The sequence below is a fragment of the Bos indicus genome, chromosome 5 (genome assembly GCF_029378745.1).
Source record: "Bos indicus isolate NIAB-ARS_2022 breed Sahiwal x Tharparkar chromosome 5, NIAB-ARS_B.indTharparkar_mat_pri_1.0, whole genome shotgun sequence".
NCBI classification, from domain to species: domain Eukaryota; kingdom Metazoa; phylum Chordata; class Mammalia; order Artiodactyla; family Bovidae; genus Bos; species Bos indicus.
The window spans coordinates 112827444-112847494 of record NC_091764.1 but is presented as its reverse complement, the minus strand read 5'-3'; the positions used below and the strand labels follow the sequence as shown (position 1 = coordinate 112847494).

The window sequence follows — 20051 nt, the reverse complement described above, 5'->3', positions numbered from 1 at the left end:
CTTCACAATATCAGAGTATAACAAGTCAGAAATTAGACCTGGTATTGTCTTATCACCAAAGGAATCAGAACCAATGAAGGCCAAGAGTCCTTCGTTAAAATGTTTGATGTTTTAGAGCTTCAGCAGTAGACATATTTACTGTTTCAATGGCAAATGTTAGTTTTAATTCTTAAAAAAAAAAAAAAACCTAAATTGTTATCACCAGAATGATGTATATTCAGTTATCAAATTATGTTCAAATGTGTTCTCAGTATGTTTCCCAAAAGTCAGGAAGATTTGCTGGTGTGCGCCAAATGGAATTAATTTACACTCCATTTAAGAAGCTGGCCATTCAGGGTCCATCACTGTGAGCAGAGACTTATTTCTTCTATTTACAAATTAATTTCATCTTCAAGATGGTATATCTGTCAGTACTTGAGTATTTTTTCACCACGTGGTGGGGGCTGCCATGAAAAATTCAAACAAATAGATGGGAGAAGCTTGTCTCTTAATATATTAATATTTTGCTGTGTTCAAAATAAACAGAATTTGAGCAAATTTGTGAGATTAGCTGTTTTAAATATTAATTCCTAATAGTAAGACTGGGTCTGTTGCAGCCTACATCAAAATCACATCTCCATATATAAAACTTTATTTTTATTTATTTTTTAGCAGGATCTTAGTTCCCCAACAAGGGATCGAACTCCATATCTCCTGCAGTGGAAGCAAGGAGTCTTGACAGTGGACCACCAAGAAGTCCCAACAACCTTATTTTTAAATAATTTTTTAGCCCCATCATTTGAAGGTGCATTGTATTCATGGAACACTTTCATATATATCATCTCAGGAGCTAGCAGACCCCCTCTAAGGTAAGTCCTACCACCTGTGACACTGAAGGGGTCACTAGAGCCATAGAAGTTCTAGTCCTAAACTAGCTAGTAAATTAACTTCCATGGGACCTGTTAAACACTTTCTGCTTAAGCAGACTTGCTTGCCTCATTACCATTCAGTAGCATGGTTCAGAGCAGAGACTCTGAATCAGCCTGCCTGGACTAAGAGAGCTGGGATAAGTTACTGGACCTTGCTGAGCCTCGGTTTTCCCGACTGTGAAACAGGGGTCAGGGACCTTACTCACAGAGGGGCTGTGCGGTTCTCAGACGAGACCAGAAAGCTTGTGGTACAGTGCCTGGTGCACAGCAGTTAACAAAGAAAACAAAGAATATTATTACTGCTGTTATTTCCTGCATTTTGATCCAGACTATTATTTAATAATTTCTGTCCTCTGAAAGAGTTCTGAGAAGTTGTTTGCCACCCAGCGACTGCTGGAAGCAAATACACTTAAAGGAAAGAAAATTCCTTCTCCAACATTAGTAATAATGAAGACCAGGCCCAGGGCGCCAAGCTTAATGAAATCACATGAGAGTTCAATTCCAAGGCCCAAGAAGCCCAATCTCGCTCTACTGAAGTCTTTAGTTTTCCCTCTGCCTCCACGAACCCAGAGACTAAGAAACTTACTCTTCTTCTTTGACTGTCCTGGGGCTGGAGATGACTGGGTCGCTGAAGTACTTGGCTGGTCTTCTTCCTCTTTTGTCTCAGTTTTTAATTCAGTGCCTCTCTCTTCGGTTTCTGTAGGTTCTACTTTACAGTCTTCTGCTTTAGTCTAGAAGGCAAGGTAGGAATTTCTGGTATTCCAAAGTCATGTAACTGAGTAGCAGTCCCATCATTATCTTATTTACTCTCCCCTGTGAATGGAGGTCAAGACCCCTTCTCATACGGAAATCAGTAAAATGAGACCTAATTATCAGAGTCCTTTCCTGTAACACGTTCCTAACCCAAAAAGGTGGTAACTACCCTCCTCTCACCTCTGGAATATCCTCCGGCTGAGTATCTGCTGGTTCTGGTGCCTCCACTTCCATTTTAGGCTCCATTTTTACTTCCTGTGAAGGCTGCTTCTCAGGAATGGTCTGAGAATTCACTTCCGTGCTACTAGTGGATGGAGGGTTTGATACCTGCCCTTCGATGCTTACAGCTGGCTGGGAAAGCTGGGTAGAAAAGGGCGGGGGAGAGAAAAAAAAAAGTCCGTCTATTACAAAACCAGAGTTTAGGCTATATGACAAGATGGCAGCATAACCACCTATTTCTAAGCTAATGTCATTACACCCATTTATGGTGTTTTGGGGCTAGTAAAAAACTGCCTGCAATGCAGGAAACATATTAGATCCCTGGGTGGGGAAGATGCCCTGGAGGAGGAGGGCATAGCAACCCACTCCAGTATTCTTGCCTGGAGAATCCCTGTGGACAGAGGAGCTGGTGGGCCACAGTTCATAGGGTTGCAGAGAGTCAGACACGGCTGAAGTGATTTAGCACGCATGTACACGCATGGTGCTTTCACTTACTCTACCTAGTTGGCCCCCCTGAAGTAAATGTTGCTTAAGAAAAGGAGACTGAGGACTAACAAATATCGGTTGGCTGGTTGTAGACATAAGAGTCAACAACTGTTTCTCCAGTACCATTCTGTGACAGTGCCTGGGAGGGAGGTTTCAGAAAGGACTGCCCCAGAGGAGCTCATGTTTATAGAAAAATGGAAAGAAAATAAGAATGACTGATGGGCAATCTTTTAGTTTTAACTCTCCTTAGAAAAAGTTTCATATGTCCAAGTTGGGAGAATATAATAAATACCCACCATGAGCAGCTGTTTTGAGTCATCACATTCTAATGGATAACTAACAATCTCTATTTTTCCTAAGTCTTCCAATAACATACCTCTTAATGGGAAGTCAGTATTTTCAGAATCTGTCCTACACAGAATAAAGATGCCTTTTTGCATCCTGCCTTTTCTTACATATCAGAGGCTAAGATGAACCAGTCACACATGAACAATGTATTAAGAAGTAGCGATGACTCACAGCACTTCTCAGTTTGCCAACAGGACAGAGAACTGAAGTGTTAGTATCAGCGATCATGTAGAAAGTTTGAACAGTGACACGCAGAGTTCTGTTAATAAGGATCAACTGTCAGGTGGACATCTGGATCTCTGCTACACAGGTAACACATCTTTTGCAAGGAGTGTTTCAGGCCCTTATGAAACACCTTCTCATGAATTTTCTAACTTTGGCTAGTACCACAGACATTCATAAATCAGTGATTTTGTTCATTTGCTCTTGAGCACAGCAGTTCAGGCTGTTTGAAAAGACTCTTTAAATATCTGTAAAATTCACGTGTAGTATTAAACGTCTGGTCGCTCTTCTCCCCTTACATGCTTTCAAGCCTCTGAATACAACATGACCGCGGTCAACATAAGATCTAAACAAAATCTTTGAGGTCCTTCTATGTGAGGTATGACAGCAAAAGTCCGTAAACGTAAGAGGTTCCAGTCTGAGGAGGCGACAACGAGAGAAGAAATGACAGAAAACAGACATGGCAGAGGAAATTCCCCCGAGGTCCAGTGATACGGACTCGGCGCTTTCACTGCCAAGGGCCCAGGTTGGATGCCTGCTCAGGGAACTAAGATCCTGCAAGCTCACCACCCCCACCCACCTCCCAGCTTAAAAAAATAAAAAAAAAAAAGAAACCGCATTGAAGTAGTGTAAAACTACAGCACAGCTGACATGGTTCTGCTGAAAGCCCAGACTCTGCTTACTGGAGTTGCCGGCTGCGGAGGCAGCAGGGGTGCCGTCGGGGTGGGCACAGAGGCTGCTGTGCTTTGCTGGGACAGAGGCTGCTGCTGCGCCTGGTCGACTGAGGGAGCAGCAGGAAGCGAAGGCTGCACTTGGGGAGGAAGTTGTGTTGGTGGCGGCGTAGGCGTCTGTCTTGGAGGCGGATGGAGAACCTGGGACTGTGGGCCAGGTGGCATGGCTGGAGGCGTAGGAACAGGGGCTGGGATTGCTGTTGCTGGTGGCTGCTGAGCCCCTATGCTAGGGGGAGTGTGGTGAGGGGTGGGGGTGCGACTAGGTACGGGTGAGGGTGAGTTCTGATGCAGAGCTGGTTGAGGGAGAGGGGGACAGTGAATGTGGCTCCCTTGAGACCCAGGAGGCATTATAGGAGAGTTCACAGGACAGGAAGAACTGGACATCTGTGCCTGTTAAAAGGAGAAACAAAACAAGATGCAATTCAGAACACAGTCAAAGAAGTATTTACATAGGCAGGCTACATACATTTAACAGAAATCAGCAGTGAATGTCTCCATTTCAAAATGTGTCAAAAACCCGATTACTGGGGGCCTGTCTTTGGAAAATCCAACCAGTACACAGTACTTAGTTAGGTAGATGTCTCAGGTGCTGTGGGGGCATGGGACAGGTGAACATGTTGTTTTCTAGCTGTCCAATGCTCTCTTCAGCCAAAGCTCTCTCTTCTGCTTTATAGCACTCAGTAAGATACCATTTTTAAAGAGTTCACGGTTTTAAAAACTGGCTAAAATGGTTTTCTTTAAAATCTAATCTCCTTCTTACTTGGGCTTCCTGGTAGCTCAGTTGGTAAAGAATCCACCTGCAATCCAGGAGACCCAGGTTCAGTCCCTGGGTGGGGAAGATCCCCTGGATAAGGAGATGGCAACCCACTCCAGTATTCTTGCCTGGAAAATCCCAGACAGAGAAACCTGGTGGGATATAGTCCATGGGGTCACAAAGAATTGGACACAACTGAGCAAACAAACCACAGTCACTTTTTTCTTACTTATTAGCAAGGAATACCACTGGTGTATCACAGAGTCATCACTTCATGTTCAGAATACTATGTCCATAACTATTTTTATTAAAAGCTTAATTTTGCTGCCCTTCTCTGTAAAAACCTACATCAAGAGAAGCTTCAAGAATTGCACAAATTTAGAATAATCATCTGTGAGACATACTTGAGACACTGGTGCTTGACCGCCAGACGGAGCCAAAGGCATATTTGTTACATTCATTCCCTGTGTTGAGAATTGAGTCTGAGGAAGAAACTGGCTCTGGCTGGAAGGCTGCTGCATGCGAGGCCCATAGCCCATAGGCTGTACACACACACACACAAAAAACAAAACACAGAGCACCAAGTTGCTTCATTTTAGTTATTCTACTAAGGCTGGAATCACCAATTAATTGCTCTGGCCCTGCTATGGGAGGGTGGGGAAGAACAAGAAGAAAGTGGCATGAGAGCAGCAGACACTCATGCCAAGATAACAGAGAACAGCCTCACTACTTACCCTAAAGCCCACTCTAAAGAAGTTACACACACGCATCTAGACCGAGGTACAGAGGTAACTGTCTTTATACACTGCTTGTTTTATAAGTGAGAAGAGCAAATCAGTTTCATGAGGTTTTTGCTTATGTAGGTATTATTAAAGCACAAGCTGTAAGACTCTAAAATGAGTAATTATGGATACCAAAGGCCCAAAACTTCATAATCTAAGAAAGGCACTTGTCTCATAGATTAAAATGAAAAATAAAACCCCTCATTAAACACAGCAGACCAGAGGCGAGAGACAACTCCAAAAAGGCCCAATGACTGATAGTACTAACTCTGAGAGGTAGGGTAAGGGCTGGGGGCCAACATGGAAAGGTGGATGACAGGTTTAGAATCTGTGTAAGGAGGAATGATGTGCTCAGAGTCCCTCTTCTCCACTCTTGAGAACCAAACAACTGCCCCTCCATCACCCTTAACAGGTTCCTCCCTGGGCAGGCTCTGTGTTTGGGGACGATAGGCATTACAGAAGAGAGAGGACTCTGTCCAAGTGTGCAGACTACTCAACGCTGAGTGAGACTCTAGGCAGTGCTGACTGGGTGCTGTTACAAGCTTTCTAGTACTGTGACTAGATATGAACAGTATTTGGAAGCAAATCTTTCTTTTAGTGTTTATTTTATATGTTATAATCCAGAGAGAGTTCTTAACTGTACAGTATCCTATATACTTTAGACACATGCTTTTCCCAATTAAAGCTGTAAACAGCTTTCATGCCATCATATAAGTTCTGAAATTAACACTTATGAAGCATTCCAATTTACAGATGTACCATAATTTAACCATAATGAATCCCTTAATATACATTCAGGCTATGGCCATTTTCTAAAACACATTATATAATATACCACCCTTAATATGAATTTTCTTCAAATTATATCCTTTCAGTATCTCAGGAATTATTTCTATAGGATAAATTTCTAAAAACAACAAATATAGGTAAACAGAGGTAAGTGAAAATTAAGAATACTGTCTAATTGTGGTATATGGTTTAGTTTTAATCATTTAATCATGTCTGTGATAAGGGCTAAATACAACAGAATTCTACACAAAACGAAAAACAAAACAAAAAACCCCAAAAAACAACAGCATTAAGAACTAATTGCATATAGTTAGCTGTTTAAGCTAGTGTTAGAATTTGTTGTCTCAGAGAAAAGGAACTTCAAAAAGGTCAAGTAAAGGGCAAAAAGATGACCCAGAGGTCAAACTTACCGGGTTAAGTGTTCCAGTTTGAGCTAACTGTACATGGTGCTGAAGAGGAGAGTTTTGCCGGGGTCCAATAGGGGGCTGAGGCATACTCATCTGGCCAAACTGATTCAAACCTGTAATCAGTACAAATACTAAACCTGAACACCGTGTGACTGGAGAATAAGAGAGTTCTTCTTTACAATTCTATGTCATTTTATCAGGACAAATAAAGGAACCTGCTTCCAACTGTGAAAGAATCTCTGTTTCATTCCCAACAGCTACAGAAAGGCACTGTTAATTAATGTATGGTCTCAACCAAATTTGGATGGAATAAACCTCATCTTGGCTAGTTGTTTTTGAATGAATGCGTGATCGTTTGTACCTTGTGCTCCTACACCTGCCAGTCAACCTGCTCTTCACATTTCCCCCCTCCCTGGGCTCCTAATCTAAAAGGCTTTCTGATTTCTCAAGTAGACAATCGTGATACCTGCTGCTGAGTGGCAGCAGGAATCAAGGTGACAATTTTAAGCTTGTAATACACTAGGAATTCTGTTAAAAAACAAAAACCTTACCAGGCTGTGGAGTTACCCGAGGCATCATCTGGTTTGGCACACTGCCGCGGATCATAGATGGATCAGGGAGAGGGCCATCTAGAGCAGAACAGAGAGATGGTTAGAAACGCACCTTTCAGCCAGCTGTTCCCATTTAAATAAGAGTAGTAACTTACAGAATTCAGTCTATCAAAAGAATAAAGGTTTGAACCAGAGAGGAATCTGAAGAAAATGCTTTTCTGCAGTACAAGAAAATACCTCAAAATGGTTTTAGTCCATTTCTATATGAACCAGGGTGCTTTTGCTGTTGACAGGAAATAATGTGAGATCTTATATTTAAAAAGACGAATATAGTATTTAATATGCTGTCATTTGATTAAGCCTGATTATTTCACTGGTAAAAAGAATCTCTCTATAGACAAGAGCCACAGATTTTGTCCAGTGACCGATTTTGATTGTGTACCCCCAATAATGTGTTTTGATGTATACATGTCCACTGTGAACACTGACTTTAAATAATATACATATTATATTGAACTATATATCATGTACCTCTTAAATACAAAAATAGAAATAATTAAGAATGATTAAAATCTATATGGTCTAAAATCACCTTTTTTATGAAAGGTGGTTCGCTTGGTTCCCCTGGTTTGCTCATTAGTTATGTTTATGGTTAAAAACAAAATTTTGGATTCTTCTACAATTGATTTCTGTGTATGGGATAAGAGGGATTTCATTCCATAAACACGCACTTAGGGCTACTCAGTTCCACTAGTATTTGTTCCTGCCTACACTAGAACCATTGTTTGTATTTTAAAATACAGACTACAATTTAATACCTGACAAACTTTAAACTTGGCTCCAATTTCTGAAGAAGTCAAGTAAATTGTAGCACACTCAAATATCTCAAACTTATCCACTTGTCTCTATATCATAGGTACTGCTCTAATTCAAACTATCAGCACTGAAGCAGTATCCTCAACCCAATCTTGACTTTGTTTCCAAACAATTGTTCTACCTACTCAAAAAAAAAAACCAAAACAAAAAAACCAACCCAAACCCACACACCTGCAATTTTCCCTTGCTAGTGGGGCCTCCGTGCATGCTGTTCTCTCTGCCAGAAATGCTGTTCTCAATTCTTTTCACCATCATGGTCCAATGAGAAAATGTATCCAGCACACCACAGTTAACACATGAGGCTGCTGAAAGCTCTCCACCTGACTACTTCAAGACCTGTGGGGTGTCAATTTCTCAGCCCACTCACCATCCACCAGTGGCCTAAAGGTTGGTACCTGCTGGCTCAGTTGGCATACTTACAGGTAGCCAGCTTTTCCTGACTTAAAAAAAACACAGGTTTTCCCCATCACAGCCGTTCACACATCATTTAAACAGTTCTTAGGCTATGAACATACTGGGTCAAGAAGAAAGTGTGACAAGGTAAGTAATCTGATACTGTTTAGGATGTATCGAAGCCAATAAGGTGCTTGCCTGCTGAGTCTACATCAACTGGCTGCCTGCCACATGCAAGTCAGTAAAAACCCATGGGCTATCAGTTCCTAGGTGTCACTATGAGAGAAGAATACCTTTGGCACTAAAAATGATGCCATATTGTTAAGACAAGTAGCAAATCTAGGAATCTTCAATACACTGTTTACTGTTTTTACTAGAGAACAAACTAAGTTCTTTGAAAAGGCAATAGTCATTTGAAAGCTCCAGAATAGTAACATAAGCTAATGCAAATTAGTGAATTTGGTTAGAAACCATTTTATTTCAGTTTCTCCTAAAAATACATAAAAAGCACTTACTAGAAGTCATTCCTGGTTGTGGCTGCCCCATGTTAGGCCCTGTGTTCATAACTGGCACCATGCTTGCAGCACTTGGTAGCATGTTCTGTTTCTGTAGTCTAGTCCTTCGCTTTTCTTCTAGTTCCTTCTGAATCTTATAGATCTTCTCAGCTAGCAGGTGGTAGTATTCCGCCTTTTTGAATTTTGTTAAGTAGAGATGAGGAAAAAAGATGAACTACCATCAGGTAACAGAAAAAACGAACTAAGAGCAAATATTTGCTTCATTTAAAAAAGGCAGAAATGAAAAGGGAAAAGAAGCATTCTAATCTATTTTCTTAGATCATTCCAAATATGAGCTCACATTTAAAATGATCAGTAAAAAATTGCTATATAATGAATATACACAGTAAGGCATGACTTCTCAAAGTACAATTCCCAACATGTGCCAAGAATATGCTACTTCTTAAAGAAGTGCCAATTTAGAGAAGAAAGTTCAACTGATACAGAAATACTACTTGAGATGAAGATACTGAGCAGCTGATTCACCACCATATTCCAGTGAAAATAGCACGGAGCATGGTAACAGCTCAACCACTTTTTAGCTGCCAGAAGGACAACCCAGATAAAGTGCCACATGAGTGCGCTGTATTAAGAGGAAAAATGCAAGATTCTTGACATACACTTTAAGAAAAGTGTTTTGTTATCGCAACTCCACAGTGCATTACAGGACAGAATGGCTAAAGGGTGTCCTCTGAGGTATAGTGTTCTGTGTACATGCAACACAGAGGAACAAAAATAAACAACCAGAAGAGGTCCCCTTTTGCTTTAAATAGAAAAAACAGATGCTCACTCGATTGTTTGCCGATTCATACATGTCCCCTTCCACTTTCCGGGCATATGCAACTAGGTTTTCCATCCGTCTGTCTTTTAAAGCAGCAGGATCCGGAGTGGGAAATATGGCTTGAACGCTAGGAATATAAAATCCTACCACTATTATATCACGTCAGCTTTTTTTTCTCATCATAGAAACACACAGTATTTTAAATATTTTCCTGGTTAGTATTTTCTCATTTTTATACAATGAATACTTTGGGTAAAATTTTAAAATAAGGCTTGAGATGTGTTCAAACATAAATTACTGACCAAAAGAAGTGTCTGTATTAATCAAATCAAAGGGTTTTCCTGATCAGAATATAAGAAATGACTCCATGGAAATACTCTGGTCCCTATGACTCTAATGTAAGGCAAAAAAAAAAAGAAAAAACTGTGCTATCTGCATAAAGGGAAGTGAGAAAACCTGACCTTTACTATAGCATCATGTAGCAAAAGCCTTAAGATCCTTCTACTCTTGCACTCAGCTTAGTAAAATAAAACCTAATAGTCTCTACAAAATCTTAAAAGATCAAAAACTTGAAGTGAAGGGAGCAAAAATGCAAAGAAAATTCTGCTAAATTCAATGTCTTTTACTCTCTAGCAATTCCCCAAAATGCCTGGCACTAACTTTCCTGAAGGCACCAGGTGGAGAAGAAATAAATGGAAATCCGAGTTAGTAAAAAGTTCTCAAGCATATAATATTAACATCAAGTCAGATGATCAATCCCAAATAACCTACCGTTTCTATTAAGTTTCTAAACAATTTGATCACAAGATAAGTTTGTTTTGGTTATTCCCTATTAATTCATTGTATTAAAAATAATCTGTTTTTTCTTTGTGTCAAATTCCATTTCTGGTGCTATCATTTGAGAATTCCTAAATGAAGCTCAAGTATAACTGATAAGCTAATGTAACATAAAAATAAACTAAGAAAACAAGACAGACTACCCTGTTTCAAGGTAATAAAAAAAACTGGATGAACTGGAGATCTCTCTATTAAGTAGAGGGGAAATGAAAACAAAAAACAAAAAAAAAAACCTGATTCTTCCAAGAAAAAAAAAAAGTGCTGCATTTTGTTGAAGTATAAGCTCTGTAACCAGTGAGGGCAAAGCTCAATTTTTAGGGTATCGGGTATATTACATTTTACCATTCTATATGCCTTACGCCTCTTTCATCCAACAAGACAGTGTTTGTGAGGCAGTGTGCCTGGCATACATTAACTTCACAAAAAACAGTGCACAGGTATTTCACAAGTAATTGCTATGTACACATTTAGAAGACCAGAAGACCAGAGAGGCCACCCAAACAGATTCAATTTGTCAAGATAATAAAAATTTTACCAAGGATAACAGAAGGCTGTGTTGCCACTACTATTCTAATGATCTCAGTTAAAACCTAGTTTTTCTTTTAAAATATTAACTTTGTAAAGGAAATGATTAATAAAATGAATAATCTTTAATATATATTGATTATTGTCACTAGACAGAATCCTCACACATGGTTAAAAGCTAAAAGACACCTAAGAAATAATGGAGAAAAAGTTGAGAAGCAGAGAATAGAAGCAGGAAAGCCACAGGAGAAGTATCAGTAGCAACCAGGCTATAGAAAAATCAGTAATTTCTCATGTTTAAGTGCCTGGCAGATTGACCTTATAACTCCTTATGAATAAGACATGCCAACAAGCTTACAGTTTGTGGACAAGATGATTTCGAAGATCCTGAGTAATATCTTCATGCCATTGCTTCCGAATTCCAGTACTGGATGGTTGAGCTGCTGTTGGCATAGGACCCAGAGAGGCCACACTGCCATTGTCACTCATCATTGGGCTTTAAGAAGGAGTGAAACAGTTTTAGCAAAGAAGGGTAGTAGGAAAAAGAGGCTCTCAATTTAAGTAGAGCTAACAGTGATGACTGCAATAGGGCCAATACACTATGACAAGTCTATTTACACATAAATCTGGGGGAAATGGTATATATGTATTTGTACTTGTGAGGGGAAACAATTAAAACACACAACATTTCACTGTGTAGAGGGGTGGCTGATAACCTTGTGTTTAAAAGACTGAGTCTTGTGTTACAAGACTGAGCTGTCATTTTGACACAGCTTACCCAAGAATCCACTGGGCGATGGACTAACTGCTAGCATTGGGATAAAGCAAACTCGCTTTTTAAGCAGCTGCATTTGTTAACTTCCTACTGTATTTGTACAGGTGTCAGTTACCCCAAATACTTGATATAATTTCTAAAGAGGTTATACAGAGCCTAAAGAAAACACATAATTTGTCATCATTCACCAAGGATATTGTCAAATCAAGTAAACTTAAAAAGCTCAAATAAGGAGCTCTAACAAGAGTCTGAAATCTGACAAAGGGCACAAGCCAAGATTAAAACTTACTTTTGAGAATTTATGGCTGAATGCAACATCGAGTCAGAAAGAAGATTCGACGGTTGAACCCCTACACCTCCATTTACTCCCATAGGACTAGCACCTACATCAAAACAAAAAGCAAGAGACGGTATTTTAAATACCAAAAAATGATAACAAAAACAACAAAAATTAAGGATAAAAAGAAAGGAAGAGGAAAAACTATGAAAGTACTAGAATAAAACATTACAAGAATTTTTTGTCCATTCAAAAGACCCAAAACAGAAGTTTTAAGGATATTTAGAAATGTAACAGTAATTAGTAACAAGTAAAATAATCACCATAAACCAAATCAAGAGACAGATGACAAATCTGGGGGGGAAAATGCTAATATTATATATGATAATTATTTGCAATATAATCAGCAACACATATATAAAGGCTACTACACAAAGTTCCTTTATAGCATAGTAAGAAAAACATGAAGAAGAAAAGAACAATTTACATAAAAAAAGAAATACAATGGCTTAAAAAATATACATGAAAAACATATAATTTTTTTTCACGTATGAAATTCCACAAACTTTTTTTTGGGGGGCCACTGGGCTTGTGGGGACCTTAGTTCCCTGAACCAGGGGTTGAACCTGTGCCCCCTGCAGTGGAAGCATGGAGTCCTAATCATTAGACCATCAGGGAATTCCTATGAATTCCCTTAAAGTTTGAGAATACAAAATGTTGAGAAAGGTTTGGGAAAAGCAGCATTTCTCTGAAAATTCATAGGTGTGTAAACTGATCCACTCTTTGGAAAGCTATCTGGTAACCGTTAAACAAATGAAAAAAAAAAATGTACACACATTTTCACCAACTTAGATTTCCACTTGCTATTCCATCTTACAGTTATACTCACATATGTATGGATAAACATAAGAGTAATGGTGTCAAAAGGAGCAAAAAACTAGAACTAAAATTGTTTAGGGAACCGAACTTAACACATGCACGTGTTTTCATAAGCACCATCTATGTAAGAACCTAAGAAAGCTAAGGATGATGATCCCCAGGGAGGAGAATTAAAGACAGTATTTGCATTACACATTTTAAATTGACTACTCCTTCAAACTGGCTTGAATAGCTCTATGTATTCCTATCACTTTTTAAATTAATGATTTAATGAATATTACTTCTTTAAAACAAAGAAAACCATCAATGGCAATATTTATACTAAACCAGATTTTCATGTGGTTAAAATTTTTTGATTAACAATTTTATTAATATATCCTTCAAGATATTTAGTTAAAAATAAGAAAACAAAACTCCTCCCTAAAATGCAAATAATTGACTGGATTTCTCAACAGTGTCTAATAAAAATCCTATTGTCTTCTTTCATCACGCTTCCCAAATCGTTAGGCAGAACTCTCCTAACAGCATCAAGGCAGGCTCTGAAATGCAGTTGCTGGTAGTGGCTTATCTGTCACTATGAAATATTCATTTTTAAGAAAACTACACATCCTTAACACAGATTTGTTTCACTGGTGGTAACAGTATTAAGGTAAAGAAAAAAGTGATTATACTATTACTGATTTGCTTATTTTACTGCCTTCTGATGGCATACGAAAAAAGACATTCCCTCCAAAGTATCCAGGTTCATTTAATCTTTGGCACTGATTGCAAGTAATGGCTCAATCTAACTTGAGAAAGATACCTTTACACAGATTTGTATTTAGGACCCTAAGAGTGAGCATTCACTTGAGATACAAAAATGTAGGGATAAAAACACCACTGGCACTGGCAGAGAGTAAGTCAGAAAGAAAAAAAAAATGAACAAAAGAAAAATTCAAAGCACCTAATAATCAAGGAGAAAACATGTAATATTTTTAGCCCTAGGGAGAATCTTAAGCCTTAGGAGAACATATATTTTTTTCTAAGCCCCAACAAAATCTTTATACATTAAGTGAATCCAATAGTAATCAGAAGATTAAGCATGTGGTTAAACAGGGTCATGGGGGCCTTACAGAGAAAAGCTCTAATGCGGAGTTCCAGGAGTGGCTCCCTCTTTCCCCTCTCTGCTACAGAATTTCTACTACCTGAAATATGCAGTAGAGATCCTGCTGTTTTGTCTATTTGTTCACTTACTTGCTCATCCACACTAGAGATGTCTCAAAAGTAGGGACAACCAGTTACTGAGCCCCTGCGCCACAACTACTGAGCTCGCAAGCCTAGAGCCTGTGCTTCGTGACAAGAGAAGTCACTGCAGGAAGGCTGCCCACCACAGCGAAGAGTAGCCCCTGCTTGCTGCAACTAAAGGAAATCTATGTACAGCAATGAAGACCCAGCACAATGCTCCCCCCAAAAACAGTAGAAGAGATCAAAATTAAAAAAAAAAAAAAAAAAAAAAAGACTCAGAAAGGTAAAAAAGAAATCCAAGAAGCTAACTTGCAACTCTGCCATGACGAGGAGGACACAGACTTACTCATGTTGCTCATGGGCCGCATCCCTTGGGGAGACTGCCCAGACTGCTGGTTCTGCTGATTCTTCGCTTGCACCTGGGGCTGGGTCGGCATCTGATTTACTTGATAGGGCAGTCCAAGGGCTGCATAGGCTCTTTCTATAGAGCTGGGATCAATCTGACTGACAGTGCTTAGGCTGGGAGTGGACTGTTGACCCACCCCTAGAGAGCTAGTACTGCCAAGTCCAACTGGTGCTCCAGTCAAAATTGCTAGGGAAAACAGAAGAAAGAGTATTACAACATTAAAGATGCTGAGACAGGAAATACTATCATGTCTGAGTTTTAAACACAAAAATACTGTTGTGTGATTATGAAATACATGCATCTTGTTTCCCATTATTTCCTTAAATTTCTAAGCATAGAACTGATTGGTCAAAGGGCATCACTGGCATGAAAAACTTTTGATCCAAAATACCCAAAAGCCTTCCCACAAGCTGTTATCAATGTTCCCATGAAGAATGCATGACAGCGTGACAGGAGAGAAATGGTATTTTATTTCATTACTTAATTTAATAGGGAACTTTTGGGTATTTCCTCCTCCTGGTGAACTATTTCCTAGTCCTAATTCTCTACTAGGATATCTATGATTTATTTACTCATTTATGGAATTTCATTCCTTTTAAAAATATGCTATATGCAGTTCCAAATTTATCTTTCAATCCTAAATGCCACCTTTCAATTTTAAATCCTAAATGAGACTTGGTGGCTGCACTTTCTACTTTTGATACTTTTTCTCTAAGAAAAGCTCATCAACCCCAGGCTTCTAAAAATAACCTCAAACTTTTCTTTAACATTAATTTCAAATTATCTAAATATTTACATCACAGGTAGAGAAGAGTAATAATCTGCCCAATGTCAAAGCAATGATCTTTCTGGATCTTATTTTAAGTAATAAACACTTCAGTTCTAACCTTATTATTATGAAGTTTGTGGTAAGTGGAAATAATCTAGTATGACAGCACTGGCAGTCACAGGAACTTCATATAATCAAGAAGTATGTTAAATCTCACCAAATTGCACCGGGGAAGAGTCTAAGAATACTTTGATATAAAAGTTTCAAAAGATTTCATCACTTACACTGTTGATTTCTCTTATCTCCAGCGTTTTTCAGGGGGAGACACACAGGACAATCATGCCTTGTACAATTCTTCCAGTGGGAAATGATTTGTCGAGAAGATGCACAGTGTGCCACTGATAAGAAAAGTGATTTTTTACATTATTATTAGCTAACTTATCAACCATATAATGAGTGCTACAAATGTTATTAATGCATCTTCCTAACACCCCCTAAAGGGTAGTTATTAATCCTCAAATTTTACAGTTGAGAAAATAGGCAAAAACTGGTTAAGTGATTTGAACAAAGTCACAGAGCACCCCAAGTGGGATTCAAACTCAAGCAGTCTGATTTCCAGAGCCTCTATTTTTGACCACAACACTGTGTGAGAAAAATCTTTAAAATACAGATTTCTCTTAAAAAAATAAAAGGGGGTGGTGGTGGTACAGGGCTTCCCTGGTGGCTCAGTGGATAGGAATCTGCCTGCCAATGCAAGAGTACTCTGGTCCAGGAAGATTCCACACGCCACAGAGCAACTAAGCCTGTGTGCCACAACTTCTGAACCCTCGAGCTCTAGGCCCCGAGAGCCGCAACCACTGAAGCCTGAGTTCCTAGAGCCTGTGCTCCGCAACAAGAGAAGCCACCACAGGGAGTAGCCCCTGCGGCCTGCATGCAGCAATAAAGACCCAGTGCAACCTTCCCCCCAAAAAAGGGTACAAATGAATTTATTTACAAAACAGAAAGAGAGTCAGAGATGTAAAAAAAAACTTCTAGTTACTGGGCAGGGGAGGTGGAAAAATTGGGAGATAGGGAAGGACATATATATACTACTATACTCTATAAAACGGATAACTAGTAAGAATCTACTGTATAGCACAGGAAACTTTACTCAATACTTTCTAATGACTTACATGCGAAAAAAATCTAAAAGAGAATGGATATATGAATATGTATAACATTCACTTTGCTGTACAGCAGAAACAAACACAACATCGTGAAGCTACTATGCTTCAATAAAAATACAGATTCCTAATGGCTCTATAATTATATTAAGTTGGGTAACATTCTTTTTAGTATTTGCCTACATGACAGCAAACTCTCAATATTTAAAGCTATGCTGGGGCAAATAAAAGTCCCTTGCAAAAGAGAAGTCTCTAAAACTTCCTCTACTACCATATCTCTAGATACGCACAAAATGATACTGAATTTGATCATAACATAGAGTAAGGCATTATCAGTAAGGAGTCTCAGGGGAGAGAAAATGTGATCAGCTCTGACTATAAATAAATATTGACTGCGGAGCACAAAAAACCTCTGAGCCCACTCACCTTGGCAGGACTTGCCCGACTGGCAGTGTGTCATGTGGTTTAGGACGTTCTTCATGGTTCGACAGTGGGGAAGGTTGCACTGCCTCACCTCCCCGTTGGCCTGCTCCCGGCGCTGGCACTTGTGAGCGTGCAGGAGGAGGACAAGCTGCTGCTGGATGAGCTTGCGCTTCTCCGGATCAGCCGTATGTGCCCCAGAACCCATCCCCTGGGCCACCGGAGCCACCATGCCTGGCTGCTGGACCTGTGGGGCCTGCTGCTGGCCCTAAGGGGTACAACAGTAAAGACACATTCAATGTTAGGGGTCACTGGGTGCTACCTCCTGAATAAATACGGACCTGGAGATTTTCAATGAAAACCTTTAACGACATGTCATCTACTAGGTGCCAGACCCAATTTTTTTAACACAGGGGATTCTAAGATAAATAAACGATGGCTTCTACCATCAAGAAGCTTAATTTAACAAGAAAATAAATTACTATTACTATATTAACAAGTAATATAATCAAAGTATGTGTAACATAGAGTAAAACAAAGAGGACATGGTAAAGTCCAATGCAAGGGGGAAAATAAAGGAATCTGTTGTGAAAGGCATGTTCAAGTTAGGTTTTGAAACAGTGAAGAGCTTCTCAGAAGACCTGGCAGGGGCCTTTCAGGTGGGTGAAAAACTAGTTTTTGTAAACTCTGGACAAAATTCGTCTTGTCCTATAGAAAAGTAAACATTTCTGGAGACAGAGAAACGTGTTAATCTTTTGTCTCCAGTACTTAGCAGAGTATCTGAAATACAGGCATTCAGTGACTATGGGACATAAAGCAAAAAACCTAAAATATCTGAAAAAGAAATAAAATTCCTACAGTACAATTTTTGAAGACACACATGGACTATGTGACACATTTACAACTAGAGATAGTTTTACTTTAGAAAAACAGCAATGTTAGAAGAGTTGGAGATTTTTCCATAACAGTCACTGTTAAAAATGTGTAACTTTGAGAGGGAGAAGTTACTTCTGTCTAACAGTACCAGATATAAATCAATAGATATCCAGATGACTGACCGAAGAGGAAAAAGGTTCCACTTTCCTATCCTATAGAAAGAACTGCATATACAAGGAGTTGAATATGGCAGGACCCCAAAACTTTCATTGTGGCAGCCCCACTTGCTTCTGTTTGGGCTAACAGCTTTACTGATCAATACCCAAGTAAAAAAACACCATGTGAAATGGAAGGCAGGCATAAGCTTCCTTGATCACAGGGACCATCCCATTAAATCCTAGTGTTGTGCTTTATAGCAGAACAGAAAACATAAAAGTTTAACAGAATTCTTTAAAAAAAAAAAAAATCTTTTGGCTGCACCAAGCATGCATGGCATTTGGGATCTTAGTTCCCCAACCAGGGATGGAACCCCCGCCCCCTGCACTGGAGGCACAGAGTCTTAACCACAGGACCACCAGGGAAGTCCCAAACGCATTTCTTTTCCTCAAGTGTCAGATGGAAAACAAATCTGCAGACAGATTACTACCCACCATATTGGGCATTCCTCCACCAGGAACAGCCTTTTTGTCCATTGCAAATGGAGATAAGCTATTTGGTAGTACAGACTTTGTCGGAATCTGGAGACCAAGGCCACTGGCTCCCATCTGCTGTCCAGAATTCTGAGTGTATGGTGAACCGTAAGGATTAGGGTTGTTCATCATTCCCATCTAAGAACAAGAAACAGAAAAGAAATTACATCTTATTCCCCACACTAACAGGACATACTATTTCCCTTCCTTTTCCACTTCCTAATTTACAAAGACAATTCTAAAAGAAATTCTCCATATATAAAAAGACTAGGGGCCTGAGGTACAGTGAATTTAGAGGTATTGCCTGTAAATATGAGATGTTACTAAAAATGTGTCTTCATTTAGCTATACCTACTAAGCAGGTTTTGCCATTCATCTCCACTTTCAATGACTAAATAACTTTCATTTAACGTGCAAACTATAACTTAACAAATTCAACTCAATAAACCATCTAATCCTTAAATATATTAGAGAACTTGATATACCAAAGCATTTGAATGCTTATTCCAGCATTAAAAAAAAAAAAGGAGTGGGGGAGGGGACTTCCCTTATTGTCCAGTGGTTAAGACTCTGTGCTTCCCGTGTAGGGGGCATGGGTTTGAAGTCAGGGAACTAGGATCCCAAATGCTGTGTGGAGTGGCTGGGTTAAAAAAAACAAACAAACAAATACCAAAAACAAGGTAGAAAACTGGTAGTTTGGGGGATATGTCTTTTTTTAAATTTAGGGACACAGTAGAACAGTGATTTAAAATTTTTTTGAATCTGAATTACCTAGATACAGCGCATAAACTTTAAAGCCTGCATTTCTTGATATCTTAGACCTAGCTGCTTTATTAAATTGCCTCCTTGGCTCTTAAAGTAATCTGAGTATATTCGTAATCCCTATGTACTTTAAAAAGGAAGTTCAGGGACTTCCCTGGCAGTCCAGTGGTTAGGAATCTGCACCTCCACTGCAGGGCACACAGGTTGGATCCCTGGTCGGAGAACTAAGATCCCATATGCTGCAGAGCATGGCTTTAAAAAAAAGTATTTCCCTGTCTTTATGTAAGTCTGTGTGGAGCCATCATACTGTAGCTTAAAGAACACAGCATTAATTATTCAAAAGCCAAATGTTTTATTGATAACAATGATGCAACTCACAACTCTATTCTTCCACATAAGACCCCCATGTAAGTCAATCACTGCCTACTTCCAAGCACTCAGGATACAAACTAAGGATGCTAGAGGAGTCATGCCAGATTTCTCACCTTTCTTGGACAGATCCAATCTATCAAAGGGTCCTTCAAATTCTACCTCTAGCCGCCCAGTCCCATGCATCCGTGCCCACTGTCACTGTCTTAATTCAAGTCCCTGAACGCAGCTTTTGTAGACTACATCTAACAGGTTTTCTTGCCATCTGTCCTCACTTTTTTCTACTCATAAGGGGGAAAAAAATGATGGTATACCAGACCTTTCATTATCTTCATGAGAACTTGACTACTTCTCCATGGCAGAAGTACTACTTATCTCCCTTACCCATTTACTTGCAAACCCGAGAGCATCATGTTTCTTGAATCTCCAATATCTGCTTCAGCTTTTCCCTTTCCCTATAACTAGGCAGTGAGTGGCACACCTTCCTTCCCTATTTTTTGGCTCCTGAATGCTAACCTGTAAAGGA

The 20051-nt window shown here is 39.4% G+C and overlaps 1 protein-coding gene and 1 long non-coding RNA gene across 14 annotated transcripts in view; one reads left to right on the top strand and one right to left on the bottom strand.

The window, feature by feature from the left end:
* LOC139183258 (uncharacterized) overlaps positions 1-3620 on the top strand; it is a 41197-nt gene extending 37577 nt beyond the window's left edge. For 12 of the 13 annotated variants that reach the window (XR_011566876.1, XR_011566867.1, XR_011566864.1 and 9 more), the window contains 2 exons: positions 652-3024; positions 3247-3620. This is a non-coding gene — a long non-coding RNA (uncharacterized lncRNA). The remainder of the gene's footprint in view (positions 1-651; positions 3025-3246) is intronic. The other variant, XR_011566869.1, reaches the window with a different exon arrangement.
* Positions 1-20051, bottom strand: part of EP300 (E1A binding protein p300) — a 63886-nt gene that overhangs the window by 20503 nt on the left and 23332 nt on the right. The window contains exons 3-16 of the mRNA XM_019961868.2: positions 18356-18532; positions 16836-17097; positions 15531-15644; positions 14418-14663; positions 11981-12074; positions 11275-11412; positions 9564-9681; positions 8735-8906; positions 6951-7028; positions 6403-6512; positions 4826-4963; positions 3620-4057; positions 1842-2021; positions 1495-1639 (exon numbers count right to left, since the gene is read on the bottom strand). Coding sequence (XP_019817427.2) covers positions 1495-1639; positions 1842-2021; positions 3620-4057; positions 4826-4963; positions 6403-6512; positions 6951-7028; positions 8735-8906; positions 9564-9681; positions 11275-11412; positions 11981-12074; positions 14418-14663; positions 15531-15644; positions 16836-17097; positions 18356-18532 — 2410 coding nt within the window. The remainder of the gene's footprint in view (positions 1-1494; positions 1640-1841; positions 2022-3619; positions 4058-4825; positions 4964-6402; positions 6513-6950; positions 7029-8734; positions 8907-9563; positions 9682-11274; positions 11413-11980; positions 12075-14417; positions 14664-15530; positions 15645-16835; positions 17098-18355; positions 18533-20051) is intronic.